The sequence below is a fragment of the Seriola lalandi genome, unplaced genomic scaffold (genome assembly GCF_002814215.2).
Source record: "Seriola lalandi dorsalis isolate HSWRI2012SDOR001 ecotype SW California unplaced genomic scaffold, Sedor1 jcf7180002054962, whole genome shotgun sequence".
In the NCBI taxonomy this organism is placed as follows: Eukaryota; Metazoa; Chordata; class Actinopteri; order Carangiformes; family Carangidae; genus Seriola; species Seriola lalandi.
In genome coordinates, this window is record NW_019525513.1 from 1,191,558 (window position 1) to 1,206,377 (window position 14,820).

The window sequence follows — 14,820 nt, forward strand, 5'->3', positions numbered from 1 at the left end:
TGTTGGCTGAAAAGTAAAATGATGTTGAGAGAAATTCTAGAGACTAATCAACCACAGACATGGCGTTTACCCATGCGGCCCAGTCGGGCACAGTCTGTAAAAATTACATGGCCCACCACCTGCAGGGATAGGAATCAGGGTCATGTGCGATGCAAGCCGGGTGGCAGGAAAGGGCAGGGACCTAGGCATGGCGATCCCTGGCATCGTAGACTGGTGTGCAATGTCACCTCTTTGGCGTGGAAGTAGTTGGACTCACCTCCAAGCACAGCACTGGGTCTGGCACCAAACTCCTGGAAGGGAGGCTTGACTGTCTCCTTTTCCACAGTTCCACTGTGTTGGAGTTGAGAGGCATGAGAGGGTCGTGTCTGTGCAACTGCAAGTCGCTGTGAGGAAAGCTCATTGAGAGGGAGGGTTGATGGGAGGAACGGCCTGCCTGATCCGAACCTCTGTGGTGTTTTATTCCTAGACTTCTGTGCCCATCATGGATTGTGCATCACAAACACTATGTACACCCAGGCCTATGGAGGCCTTCCCTTCCTTTACCAATATCTTAAAGCATTGGACACAGTTGTCCTATACTTCCTGTATTATGGTTAAGAAACCAGTATAACCACTGTGTATTCTTTATCTTGGATTACAGTTTTTATAGCTTATTGTTAATAAGTTTCTGGACACAATTTTTTGTGCGTTAAATAAATAAAATCCTGCAGGTAAAGGATCCGTTTACACAGCTCTGTACTGTAATAACTTCACACTATTTCCTGAATTACTCATTGGTCTTTAAACATCCTTCCTTCCTGCTGACACATATAACATATCACTCATATCATCACTCATCTGTCTCCTCACTTTTCTTTTAGGTAATGTTCAGTTGTGTCAGTCTCTATCAAAACACCAATATACTGTAAATGCATACAGTATATCCTCGGGATATACCCACCCACTTCTTCAGATGAAAGCAAGTGAGACGTGACTGTGTCACCAGCCAGTTTTCTTGAACCCATAAACAAAAACAATATCTAAGAATAGTCATACGCTGTCGTCTTTATGTATTTATCTCCCCTACTAAGATCTGCAGAAGCGTAGGGATATGACTTGTCGTTTCTGGCAAGATTGCACTAAAGGTGTGAGCTAACATCACTGATCAGACACACACACACACACACACCTGCTTGTTCCAGTCACCTAGCACTGACAAAATAAATAGCAAAGCGGCGGCAGATTCGTGGGAAATGACATGCACCTAACAAGATTTCACCTCAAAGTCTGCCATCTGGAGTTACACATCTTTACTTGACAGCTGTGATTATTGGCTGAAAGAGCTGTAGAAAAGGCAAATGCACGTGCGTATGTGTGCACGCAGCTTTTCCACCTTTCATATTTACATATGTGTCTGTCTGCGGTTAAAGTTTTAGTTTTACTTTTTGACAATAATGACTTTTTAAATCAATTTTCTTTTGAGGATTGCCACCTGCTGCCACATACACATACAGGATATGCACACACACTACTCACACACATGGTGGGCGAATGTGGCTCTTGTGTTGATATGTTGATTTAGTAGCTTTAACATTCATACACAAGCAAGGGCAGAAACAGTAGAAAGAGGAGGGGAAAAAAAGGCTGAATACCATCTGATTGGGTTATAAATACTCTCAATGGGGTCCCTGCCTCATAAAGATTATCTGTAGCACACAGAGCACAGCAAACAGTGTATGTTTGTGGCATTTGGGAGGGGGGCAGGAGGGGGTTGAGTGCGTGTGTGTGTGTGTGTGTGTGTGTGTGTGTGTGTGTGTGTGTGTGTGTGTGTGTGTGTGTGACAGAGATATAGAGAGACAGAGAGAGAGAAAGGCAGAGTGTGCATTCAGAAAAATTCCATCCGGAGTGTCTTCAGCTTGCAGGGATGAAGCCTGAATATTTTATTTGACTCAAGCGAGCTCAAAAGAAGACAGGGAAAAAAAAAAAAGAAGAAGCCAACCCCGGCTTCTAAAAAGAGCCGTTGTGTCTAAAGGTTCTCCACTTCACATGATTGTACCCTTCACACATTTTATATACGGGTTTTTCTGGCATCAGTCCAATTAGGCAATCATGTGCCTGGGATGACGGCTTTAAGAGCACTCCAATCAATACTGTGGGCATTTTAGCCCAAATCTCTGAGCAGGAGTAGTGTATTCAAGATCACCTAGAAAAGAGACACAGCCGAAACTTGCCAACTGGTGCATTTGACAAATCTTGTAATGGAGATTTTGGTGATTTTCCAGTGGACAGAGGTTATACAGTGTAGGTGTGCAGGATCAGTACGTGCCTCCTCACTTCACTACAAGCCTGGATTCAGTTCCTCGCTCTAGTTCTTTCTGTGTGGAGTTTGCCAGTTTGACCTGACCCCCCCCTCCCGCCACCCTTCCTATATAAAGACATCTAAGTCAGGTGTGACTGACTGCTTGCTAAACCCTGAATGGCTTTTTGTCCCCTAGGCTTGTGAAGTTATTTGTATGGGGTTGAAGTAGTGATACTCTGTTTGAGTTTGGCAGGTCACATCTCTTGTTTTTAGCCCAAAAAACAGGAGGACTGATCACTGTTATATTGCCACTATCTATAATGAAGCTCTGTTCGCTAACAAGCTACAGCAGTAAACCAGCATCCACTCATTTTTACTGTTTCAACTTCTTGTTCCGTCTGCTTTGTCTCTGCCTGCCATTGTCCCCATCTTCTGTGCTGCCTGTCCCACAGGGAGTGTGATATATATATATTAATATTTTCCGATTTCCTTAAAACATCACTGCTATTAGATAAAAATGCTACTAACATTAAATATCAAATATAAAGAGGAGGACTCAGGTGCGTTACAAAATCCTACCTTCTGGCCCAATTGCTGCTCCTCTGAACATTGCACCTCTGTACTCTGACAGCGTTTTTGTCTCGGGCTTCTCCTCTGGCATATTGCCTCGTCCTCTCCTGAATCCCTCCGCTAGGTAGCATCTGCCAGAAGATTGATGCCGATTCTGCCTCAGGTTTATTTTTTACCGTTTCAAATGCAAATAAAAACCTCAGCGCGGCGCAAAACATCACAGCGTGGATTGCTATTCCACCCGACTAGGTACTCTAAATTTCTAAAGGCATTTATGTGAAAGCGTGGTAGAGGCAGGGGATGGCATGGAGGTCAGGTGTAAAGACTGTTTTTTTTTTTTGCCTCACATTGTTTATCCATTAAGACACCCACTGGACTAGCTTGTATGGTGTTTCTGAAGGTCTGTTGTATGATTCAGATAAAAGCAAAACAACATGCACACTTTCTCTGCCATAAAGGACATGAAATGAGAGAATGGATGACAGGTCAAGCCAAAGAAGCAGTTTGTTGTTTTGGCCGGACTGGTTTTTAATCTGATTTTGAACAGCCAATTTGAACATCTTATTTTAAATCCTGATTCAGTAAAAGCCTGTAGGATTCTGTTGTTATTATTCTGCAAGATGGTTGCAACTCGTGCCAATTTGGGCTTAAACTTAGAGCCAAAGCCAGTGCTTGTTTGTTTGAACTTGAAGACGGTTCAGTCTCCAGTAGCGGTATCAAAATGAGCACAATAGCCAACCTCAGGAGTGTGTCATTGTAACAGCTGGTGGACGTGATGACTTTGACTCAGGTTCCCCCTCACAGGATCCAGAGAGGCAAAAACAGAGCTGTCACAGATGTTTGGATGACGGCTGCTCATTTCTCTTAATCACTCCCCTGTAATGACTGCGATGGTCAAAGGATTTCCCTTGAGCCTCGGCTTTGTGTACACAGGGAAACTGGAGATCAAACTGAGGAAATGCCAATGTGGATCCCCGCGCTTGTGGATATTTACCTATTCAGTAAGCTTCCACCGTCTGAGACTTTCAGCCCTTTTTTGTAAACTGACAGCACTTTCAACAGTGTTTACATCGTAACGCGGAGGTTATGTGACAGGAAATAAACAAGGAACGCTTTTTGTATTTATTCTGTTTTTGTATCTGTCAGACATACAAAACATGGTCAGAAAAGAAAAGGAAAAATATAAACAAAGGCAACAAAATATACTAAATTTAATGCATTAAAAAAACAACTAATAATGGTCCATACATTACTGAAGTCCTTTGCTTTGTATCTCATTTCTTGTAATGAGAAATTCTCCATGGGATTGTTTTGAAGTTCATGAAAGATTCCCTTCAACATGAATGGTAAATTGTCCCTAGAGAGCAAACTTGAAATACCTTTTAACCACTGGCTACGAGATGGTTTTAATGGGCTGTTATAAGAACACAGGGAATTGCATTTCCACTTATTACAAGTTTAGCTCTCTTCACTATTTTTTTTTTTTTTATATGAGAAGTTAGAAAAGGACAGAGCACAATAATTATTCTTGTTATCAACCTATATAAGTTTTGTAGTTTTTTTATTTTTTATTTTTTTAACCCCAAACGATGTTGCAGGTTTCAGTTGAATGGAGTCGATATAAAAATATAGATTTAGGCAAAAACAAACTTTATTGCCATCTGAAAAATACATCGTATAATAACTGCAGCATCTGTCAGATTTCGGTTTCGATTGGAAGATTTCCCCTTGGAAAGATGAAGATATATCTCCCAGAAAAAAAGAAAACTATTTTGGTCAGATTTGTTGCTTTAGGCAGCCAGACAGAAACAGGATACATCATTAATGAAGCCGTCAGTGGTGGGCATTGTGAGATGAAGCCTGATATATTCCCACACCCTTTTTCTGTGCACTGCTGAGTAAACATTTCTGCATACGGCTGAAGGTCAGTTGAACCCAACAAAAACAGATTTCCCTGGAGGTTCCAGTAATGAAAACCCTCAGACGAGGCCCAAATGTGTCGCGGGTTGCGAGTTGTCAGAGATATGTTTGTGCGTGCAGCACATGCTTTTATTCCACTATCTGATTTGCAACTGTAATCAAACATACTGACACATTCAGTTTTCATTTTTAAACTCCACAGAATATCAGTTTGCTTTAGACGGGCAGGTTTTGTTGATCCCTGAGTCACAAGCATAGTGTTTTACTGCCACTGAGCAGATTGGGGTTAATAGCCTTGATCAAACTCGCATTAATGGGGATTTTTTAACTGGTATCTTTCACATTAACTTTCACATCTACCCTCTAATAACACTTGAATGTTCTCTGCCCAGTTCAAACTCATCAAAGTCTTTGAAGCAACACTTTTCTGTTTGTGTAGCCCTCAGGCTGTTGCCACCCAACCATCCAGACTATTTTAGCACCAGACAGCATAGATGATTCACAATAAGTAGACCAGATACCTTTGCCCATACACAGAAGTCAGTTTAATGACTGACAATATTCCTGATACTGTTATCAGTCTGAAACCTGCTCAACCCAAAATGTTTGAATCATTTTGAAAAAGCTATCTGAGAAATTTCAGACCTTATATTGTTGGAAAATTGCCGTGAAGTGTCCATTAACGCTGGCAGACATAAAAGAGCGGGACAACAACCATTTGTGCGGCAAACTGCGCAATTTACAAAATCAATTGTGGATGTAGATGAGTATACAGAAGAGCAGATGTTTTTCAGTAACTTAAAATACAGAAATGGTTGTTTCATTATATTCTGAAAAACTATGTTTTGCTATTGAGTTGTTTTTTGGTGTTTCAGAGCACATACCGTACGGCTGCTTCCAGGTAACTAGTAATCACACCAGAGACATGCAGCAACATATCGTGAACTACCGGTTTAATTTAAAGGGGCAACTCCAGACTATAGATTATTTCAAGGCAGTATGTATTCAGAGCAGTAGCTAGGATTTGATTAGACACCAAAAATAAAATCTATAAAACTTTTTCAATTAACTGGATTCAAAGGCTTGTCAGCACTAACCAGGATTAAAGTTCTTTATTTACTGATCTTAAAGTAGTCAATTAAAAATGTGGAATCCGCCTATAAAATATCCACTTTGTGTTAGTTTTGTAAATTGTCTAATGTAACTCCCTGATGCAACGAAAGCTAAGCTAACTCCAGCTATACTTCGCTAACATATATAAAGGTGTAATTGATCTTCTCAGCTAATTCTTAGCAAGAAAGTGAGTTTAATACCCCAAAAGCGGAAGAAAGAATTTACAAATACATCATAAATTTGATTTTACGATTTGTGCCATTTATTAGTCTTTCAAGTACAGCTTGTTCTTTTACAGTCACATTAAAATCTTATTTCTGTTCCGCTGAGCAGCCTGCAGTACAGCCTTCTCCTTGTCAAAGCTGATGGATGAATATCTGATTGAATTCATTAGATACTCTCACTGATCAAGACTCAATCAAATCCCAGTGTAGCATGACTGTAATGATTTAATCCTTCAAGATACTGACAAAGGAGGTTGCTACCGCAGATTTCTTATTCACTTCCCTTTGATCATAAATCATCTGGAACTTGAGGTACACTGATTTAAACTATTTATCATATCGGAAATGAGAAGCAGTAGCGCATTAGTAACCACACAAATTTCACATGCTGTTGCCTAAAAGCGGCTAATGGCTTTATTAAACATTCAACAATACATGTTTTTTATCTCTCTCTCTTCTATCCTGTTGTTCCTGCTGCTGGGAAAAAAAATCAAAGAATAGAATAAAATCAGATGGTTGAGAGGGAGTGAAAATTGGTAATGACCCCTGCCTAATTTTTTCCATTATCAAGAGGAAGGATCAAATCACTCCATCATGAATCTGTGCACCCAGCAGAGATTTGGTAGTTGCATGCGTCAGTCCTATCTCGCCCAATTCTCACACTTATTTCAATTTCTGTCCTTCCTTATCAGATAAGAAAGTAAGAAACTAATGTGCCTTTAATTACCATTAGGAGCCGACACGCAGTATTTACATTCTGTCCATGCACCATTTAAAAAGGAAGTATACATACTGTACAGTATCCATTCCAACTATCACTTCTTTGACCTCAGACAGAAAACCTGTTAAAATCTACAGAACTAACCAAGCCATCTCTTTATATAATGATGAAAAGTTATTATGACTTGTGTCTGGCTCTGTAAATCCTCCTGAACCTTTCAGAAAAGTAAAGTCTGTGGAAGTGAAGAATAAAAATGAAAGAAGAAAAGTCAACATCAGGCTGCAAGCAGACACGGATAAGTAATAGTTTGGTCGTCTTAAATTAAAACCTTAGAGCTCAAAGCTTGAGACTCATAAAAATCAGATCTGTTGCTGCATATATGCAACAAAAGCCGAGACAGAAACGCATTGAAGAAACCAAGAAATATATAATATATAAGTCTGAGTCAGCTGCCATTTAGCTGCAGTTCGGCTAACCACGTGCTCATTGTGAAATCAGGTCTAATTTAGCATGCAGCTAAAGCCTAGCAGCTACAAAGTGACACAACAAGCTTATCTTCAATTTTACCTGTCCTCACAGTGACTGTGTGAGGTGAACAAAAAGTGTAGCAGCTGTCTGACACAAAAACAACACGCTAAGCCTCACAAAGGCTGTATTTAGTGCGGAGCTACTGATTTTTGATCAGTATGTTATTATACGTCTGCCCCGTAATTTCATCCATCTCAATCATACATCCCTTTTGGCGGCTGTCATAGCAAACATCTTCCATTATTCATATCAAGGATTAATTATAGTGTTTGAAAATGATCAATTTCTGCTGAAAACAGCAACGAAATGTGAGACAAATATTTAGGAATGCAATCAGCTTATCACAGACGCTGTTTCCCAAGACACAACGCTGCCTGGGGAAGCATTACTACACCTGAAAGCCCTCGATTATCAAAGTGACTGTGACACCTCAGCTGAAACAGGCACTGGAATGCCACAACAACATCAAAATATTCCCAAAGGTGTGTATGATCCCAACAAGGCAATTCACAGATGGTTATACCAGGAAATACAGAGCTAAATCTTCCCATCTATTTGTCATTGTCACACTGATAGAAACTGATGTATCAAGAAAATCCATTCGTGCAGAGAAGTCAATTACAGTCTCTGCGTTAGAATGGACTATGAGATCAATATGCATGAAGGACACACACACAAACACACACACACACACACACATAAAAACCTGCAGTATTTATTGTAATCCATGTATCATGTCAGACCTGCTCATATCTCAGGGTCATTAATCGTTCATATCATGAACTACATCACAAGTTCACAGACACACCCAGTAGTGTTTTCAGTTGTTGAAAAAGTGAAGAAAAGTGGGACAAATGTGGTGTGTGTGTGTCTGTGTGTGTGTGTGTGTGTGTGTGTGTGTGTGTGTGTGTGTGTGTGTGTGTGTGTGTGTTTGTTTGTGTTAGAGAGAGAGAGAGACCAAAGATGTAATTTGCACTGGTGGGGGGGGCGTGTCCTTCCCACCTTTCAGAATCTAATTATTATCTTTAGACTGATTTACAACCTTTTTTTTTATTTTCCTCTCAGGCAGCACACAAGCTGCCCTGTCCTCCCGGAGAATGTTTCTAGGGTTGGATGCTACCTGAGAGGAAGCTCTCCAATCAGTAGTCAGGGCTGAAATCATACAGCAATCTGCAATCTCCCCTACATTTTCAGTTTAAATTCATCAGCCATCAGAGAGAAGGTGGTAAAGAACAGTGGTGTCCTTGTGATAAAGACGGAAATACATTATTTATCGCTTCTAAAGGTTTATTGTGAACATTGGAAATAGTAGTTTGAAGTTGTTTTCAAGCATTTTTCATCAAACATGATAACATTATTTATGTTTAAGTATCAGGTCAGGGCTGATATCAATCAAGCATCTCAGACTTCCTCCTGAATATCCCTTAAAGTTAACCAAGGAGTAGAAACGCTCCTCGGGGCAGGACTTCACACTCTTTTATGAGGCCTCCTACGCTGATTTTCAAGGTGGAGAAGGAATCCTCCAAGGAGAGTGTGATGTCGCTGTTTGACAACACTCATGTAGAAATGGTGAAGATGTATTGTAGCTATCTGACAGTTGCAGTTTGAAAGATTAGACTGTCGACAAATTCCACTATTTTTTTTTTATTTATTTTTTTATGAAAATGTTTTATGTGGGGAAGGTGCTCATGTGGATTTAAAGTTAATTGCAGCCTTTATAAGTAGTAGGTAATTTAACTCAGCAGTGTCCAAAGCTGCAACATTTTACTTTTAGTGCCACTTCGTGCACATGCTGCACAGGCACGGAGAGCAGTGATGTTGAAAACTGGCAGGCTGTAGCCTAATCTTCTCTTCCACTGTCCTAATCTGCTTTCAGATACACCCATTTTATGTTCCCTGTATGCAGGGAAACATGTATTTCTGTAGTGTCAAACTATTTTGGGAAAATGCAACATAAGAATATGAACATACAGTATCTCTTAAATATAATAGCCTCTTACACTATCTTCTTTACACACGAGCAGATTTATGTCTTTCTTGGTTGAAGAACTGATTTCATTTCCATGCACACGGACATGAACACACACTGCTACACACATCCAGTAACTATACACACCTGTGACCACCCACACAGTACTTGAACACGAGTGTATACATGCACGCTCACACACACACACACAATGACAATAAGAGTACCCTCTCGCTCGTATTAACAGATGCTGTATGAATGAATGCGCGCACACACACACACTTACACACAAAAGAATTGATTCCCTGCAGCAGGTTTTCTCACAAGCGGTGTCCGTTCTTGATGTAAGCAAAGCTGTCACTTTACAGGCGTGAGCAAGTTGATGAGTTAAATCTTCACACACACTTACACTCTGACAGCTCAGTTCTCTACTGCACGAGTTCTTTTCTCTCCGTCTCTCCATATTCACTGTGTTAGCGCCATCATCCTCGCGTAGGTGGCGGGAGCTTCTTCCAGTTTCGGCAGCGGTGGAGCTCCACACTGAAACATCCACCGTTTGACTCACTCGTAGTACGTTCGTGTTCTTGCTTCAAACTAGGTCAACAAACTCAGGGTAAAGCAACGACGTGCTCTTGCATCTGTCAGTGGATATTAGGCGTATTATTGTTATTAGGCAGGAAGACTGCCTGAAGACAATTGTAACTCACTCTATTGTTTGTGCAGAGCTTAATTTATCAACTTGCCCAACAGAACATTGATTTAGAGTCTTTTTTCTTTTTTTTTCTTTTTTTTTTGGACTAATGGAAACAATGAATGTGCACCGGCCAAATGTTTAACACTGTCATTGTTAATGCAATTGATCCTTTCAGTGACGTGTTCTTCTTACTGAACAACACCCAGTTGTCATGTCATGTTGCATCCCAGGGAAGATTATGAATATGGAATGCAAACTACTTTATTAACATTTAACCAAAACTACAGCCTCTCCCAAATCTTAACCAGAGTGCTTGTGTTGCCCAAACATAACCACATGCCACAGCCGTGATTGCCTTTTTGTTTCTTGCTAATGTTTGAATCGGAGAATCTAATATACTTGCCACATATGATACTACAATTAGCTAGTGATGGCAGCTACTTGTCTTAATCATACTGTGTTGTAATGACTTTCTTGCATCTAAATGTGGTTAGCGGTTTTGAGAGAGGGCTGTGTCGGGTCACTTCTGGCAGCTGTCTTAGTAACAAATCCTGCTCAAATTGGTGATGATTCACAGGGATCAGAGCTGATGAGGTACTGGCACTGGGTTCCCAAAAGAAGGATATTATGAAGGATATGGAGTAGATAGACTCGAAGATAGAAGTGTAAAAACTCCAAATGATGGAATTTCTTGTGTAATAATAGCGGTGCTTTTCCTCCGGTCCCAGATGTTTTCAGATCTCTGGCTTCATGCCTGTACCACAACACACTGAAACTATTTACCAGAGGCTCATGCACAGGGAACAATACTTTTGAAGAGTTTCACTCTCGCACAAAAAGACTTCACAGTAGCGCTTGACCAAAACGTTATTTATTAATATAAGCAATGTACCACGCACTAGAAAAAAGATACCTATTTTCACTCTAGATCCTGTTTTCATAAAATATTTCCCTTCGGAGTGCTGATCCAGGATCAGAGCGGCTTTGTTTTTGTACAGCCTCGCCCTCCAGAGACCTTGCTGACAATCAGGACTAAATTGGTTCGCAGGGTAAAATAGCAGTAATACACGACTTTGTGTCACCTCGGTGCAAACAATGCGCCGCCTTTCAGAGAAACTATGATGCAGGTGATGAGGTCTCCAAAAGAGGCTCTTGAGTGAGTTAAATTTGCTCGCCAGTACCGATCCTGGGTTAGTACTCTGATTCCAAAGAGGCTTTATAAATACAGGTCCCAGTCAGTTGAAACACACAGGTGATTTTCATTAAGACGTAGAAAATAGTGATTTTGCTTTATTGAAGTATCTCAACGGACTAAGACACTTATAAAGTGTAGTAGAAATATCAGAGGTGAGGAGAGTTTACTGCGGTGTAGGCCAAGCTCTGTTCAATTCAGTCAGTTCATAGATAGATAGATAGATAGGTAGGTAGGTAGGTAGGTAGGTAAGTAGATAGATAGATAGATAGATGTAATGTCAAAATACTAATCTAATTTCACTGTCTCATGTGAGCTAATATATTAAATCAGCAGAGTAAGTAATGGTCCACAGGGTAACAGCCCTTCTGCTGTTTCTCTAGCATCACTCGAGGCAATCTGATTTGTAATTACAAACCTCTGGACAGGAAGCAAATGTGTCTGGAGGCCTTATGAATATGTAGGACCCCGAAATATAAACTCATTTAGGCTGCTTGAACTGACTGAACTGGAACCAGATCGACTCCGGCCTCGCTACTGGCCTAACATACATTCCATATATAACTGTATGAAAATAGAAACATTAATTAGATACATCTTACATAAAAGCTTTTCTCTGAACATATAAATACTGGGGGAAAAGTGTGTGTTTGTGTTTGGGGAGGGGAGGAAGAGGAAGAGAGGAAAAGGGGGGTTGATTGTTCTACAAAGCGAAACAACTGCAAAAAACACCATATAACAGTAAACAGAACCAAAATGTTTCAAACGCCGTCGGTACCGTCCATCCCTGTGTGTTTGTTCTTTTGGTTTTTTTTTTGTTTTTTTGAACATGTGTGTCCGTATGCCTCCATATATGGCATCAATTTTACATGTTTGAAGGAGGGGATGTGGGACTCATCCTGAATCATTCATTTTTTAACACCGCGCTGTGTACAGTATGTGAGTGTATGGGGGTATCACACTATATAGAACCTATTTTACAGCACCTGTGATCATTGCCAGCTGGGCACACAAGACGACGTGTCCTTAGGTCCTGCATATGGCAGGACATCGAAAATCCCTTTCATTTTTCATCAGGAAAAAAAAAAAGAAAGTTAAACTAAGCTTTCATCAAGACTCCAATTTCATGTACCCAAGCTCTGTCTCTGAAACTGGATGAAATGAGTCTACTGCAAAATAAATAGGCCATGTACAGTATGTGTGGTTGTATGTGTTTCACGGTTCAAGTGGCTTGTGGCCAAAACTAATGTTTCTGCAGCTCATTTGTACCAATATCCAACATATTTGTTTTGAATTATTTTCCTGCCAAAACAGTTATTTCATATTTACCCAGAATTACATCATGTGCAGCTGAAACCACCGCTGATGTAATTTATTTGGAGTTAGTAACAGCTTAAAGGAATAGCTCAACATTATTGGTAATATGCTTATTTGCTTTCTTGCTAAGAATAATATGAGATGAGAAACTACTCTCATGTCTGTGTGGTAAATATGAAGCTACAGGCAGCAACAAGCTATCTTAGCTTAAAGGAAACAGGGGAAACAAATACTAATTTTATGGCCAAGACCAGTTGCCAGGCAACCAGCAGAAGTTAATCTCACATAACTCCCCCCAAAAAAAGGTGAAACTTTGGAGGTCCTGGTAGGTGAAAGTTTTTTCACCACCTTTTGACAACCTCTAAAACAGAAAACTACTATTTTATACTTTTTTAATTGGTTTTTATACAGATAAAAAACACAAGATTTAATGTGCTAACTAACGACCTTTAGAAGTCCTGGCGGGTGTATTATTTTATCTTTGGACAGAGCCAGGCTAGCTGTTGGTAAATTCAGTATAATATACATTTCCATGGCACTAATTCATTAGTACAACAACAGTGATGTTTTACTCATCGCTCTCTCAACCCCTAACCCTAACCCTAACCCAAGACAAAAGGCAAACATGGGGGAAGTTTGAGTTTGCATTAACTGGGAAACGGGAAATAACAAGCATGTCCTAAACACAGCCTGTCATAGAGGTAAATAAAAGCTCTGGCCACTATTTGTGAAATTACGGTATGTGCATTTCCCGAAATGTCGACTTTGTTCTTTAAGCCTTGGTAATCCACGAGCTCTATAAATAATAAAACATCTATATAAATAAGAATAAAAGTGCATGAAATATAAAACACGAAACTGTTTTCTTACAGCTGTTGTCAGGAAGAAACCAGCATTTCTCTAACCCTAATCTCTTTATTCATGTACTGTAACATACATAATATGCCTGGGGATGAGATTAGCATGTTTAGTATTAGATTGGTATGTATTTACGCGGTTCTTATATATTTGGCGTGTAAGAATGTAACCCAGCATTTATTAAAAACACCCAAATCTTCTTGGCATCTACTGTAAACTGCATCGACTGGTCATAAAGCATCATGAACAAAAGCTCACTGACTTAATAAACAAGATTATACCAAACAACCACTGCCCCTGACACTAACTCATGTTTAACAATTAACAACTGATGTGTGAGCTAATTGACTTGCTGTGAAAATACAACTAATTCTAATAATAATAATCATAATAATAATAAGAATAAGAAGAATAAGAAAACAGTACTATTATTAGAAAGGAGAACTAATTCTAGGGTACAACTAAAACTAATGTGCTACAAAATGAAAACGGTGACTGTTAGTTTTAAACATCTCCAGTGGTGAGAACCGTGTTCTGGGTTTGCTTCATCAAAGAATAAACAGCTCAGCATGCAGTGGTGTGATGGATGATGTAATAAAGATAATGGAGGGAACTCTGAAGCTGCGTCTCTCAGTGCTGCACCCTTTCTAAAGAAGGCACTATGGGTGCTTCGCCATCTCGACGACCAAGATTCAGCAATGCAACCCCCGTCCCCGAATGTCTCTGAAGTCACGGCCGTCTGTTGTTTGGTTTCTGAGAGAGTCATAAACGGAACCTATCCATTCAAGTTAATGCTGAAGGGCTTGTTGTTCTACTGCTGAGCATGTTATTCTCCTGGGAGCGCCACGGCTCAAAGTATCATGGCCTTTACACTGGTGTACGACGGCACACACATTGTTTCAGTTATGCCGCTCCAAAGGCAGCACATCTGGATGCGGTCCCATTTCCTCTCCCACGCTTAGTTGTGACCTCTAATCATGAGCCGCAGTGCAAAGTGTCGGGTAGTGTGGCTGTTTCAGCAAAGGGCCCACGGATCACGGGGCCATGACCCACTAGAGGTAGAGGTAGCTGACCCAGTAGACGATGTTGAAGAGCAAGAAGGACGTGGGGAAGAAAACCCGAGAGTAGGAATCCAGCTCGCTGATGTTGACGTGGATCTTTCCTTTCTTCCAGCCGCCTTCTTTACACTCCTCGTAGCAGCAGAAGAAGCTCTTGCAGTCCTTCCCGTCCAGGCACTCGTACAGACAGTTGTCGTCGTAGTCGTGCCAGAAGAGGGAGTTTCCCATGGGCATCATGGTCCGAGGGTTGCGACTCATGTTGAAAGATGAGTAGGCCTGAAAGGAAAGACAGAAAGAAAGTGTTATGGTGGTAGAATTGACGTGTGCAGTGTCTTGGATCATTAACTTTTGAGGATACTGACTTTTTGCTGGGGAAAT

At 40.5% G+C, this 14,820-nt stretch overlaps 2 protein-coding genes across 2 annotated transcripts in view; one reads left to right on the forward strand and one right to left on the reverse strand.

Moving 5' to 3' along the window:
- Positions 1-14,820, forward strand: part of cfap221 (cilia and flagella associated protein 221) — a 129,002-nt gene that overhangs the window by 44,939 nt on the left and 69,243 nt on the right. The gene's annotated exons all lie outside the window — the stretch shown is intronic.
- The window catches only part of LOC111646060 (gamma-aminobutyric acid receptor subunit gamma-3-like), a 31,871-nt gene continuing 31,311 nt past the window's right edge, over positions 14,261-14,820 (reverse strand). Inside the window, exon 10 of the mRNA XM_087170824.1 lies at positions 14,261-14,718. Within this exon, the coding sequence (XP_087026950.1) occupies positions 14,437-14,718 (282 nt within the window). The 3' untranslated portion in view covers positions 14,261-14,436. The remainder of the gene's footprint in view (positions 14,719-14,820) is intronic.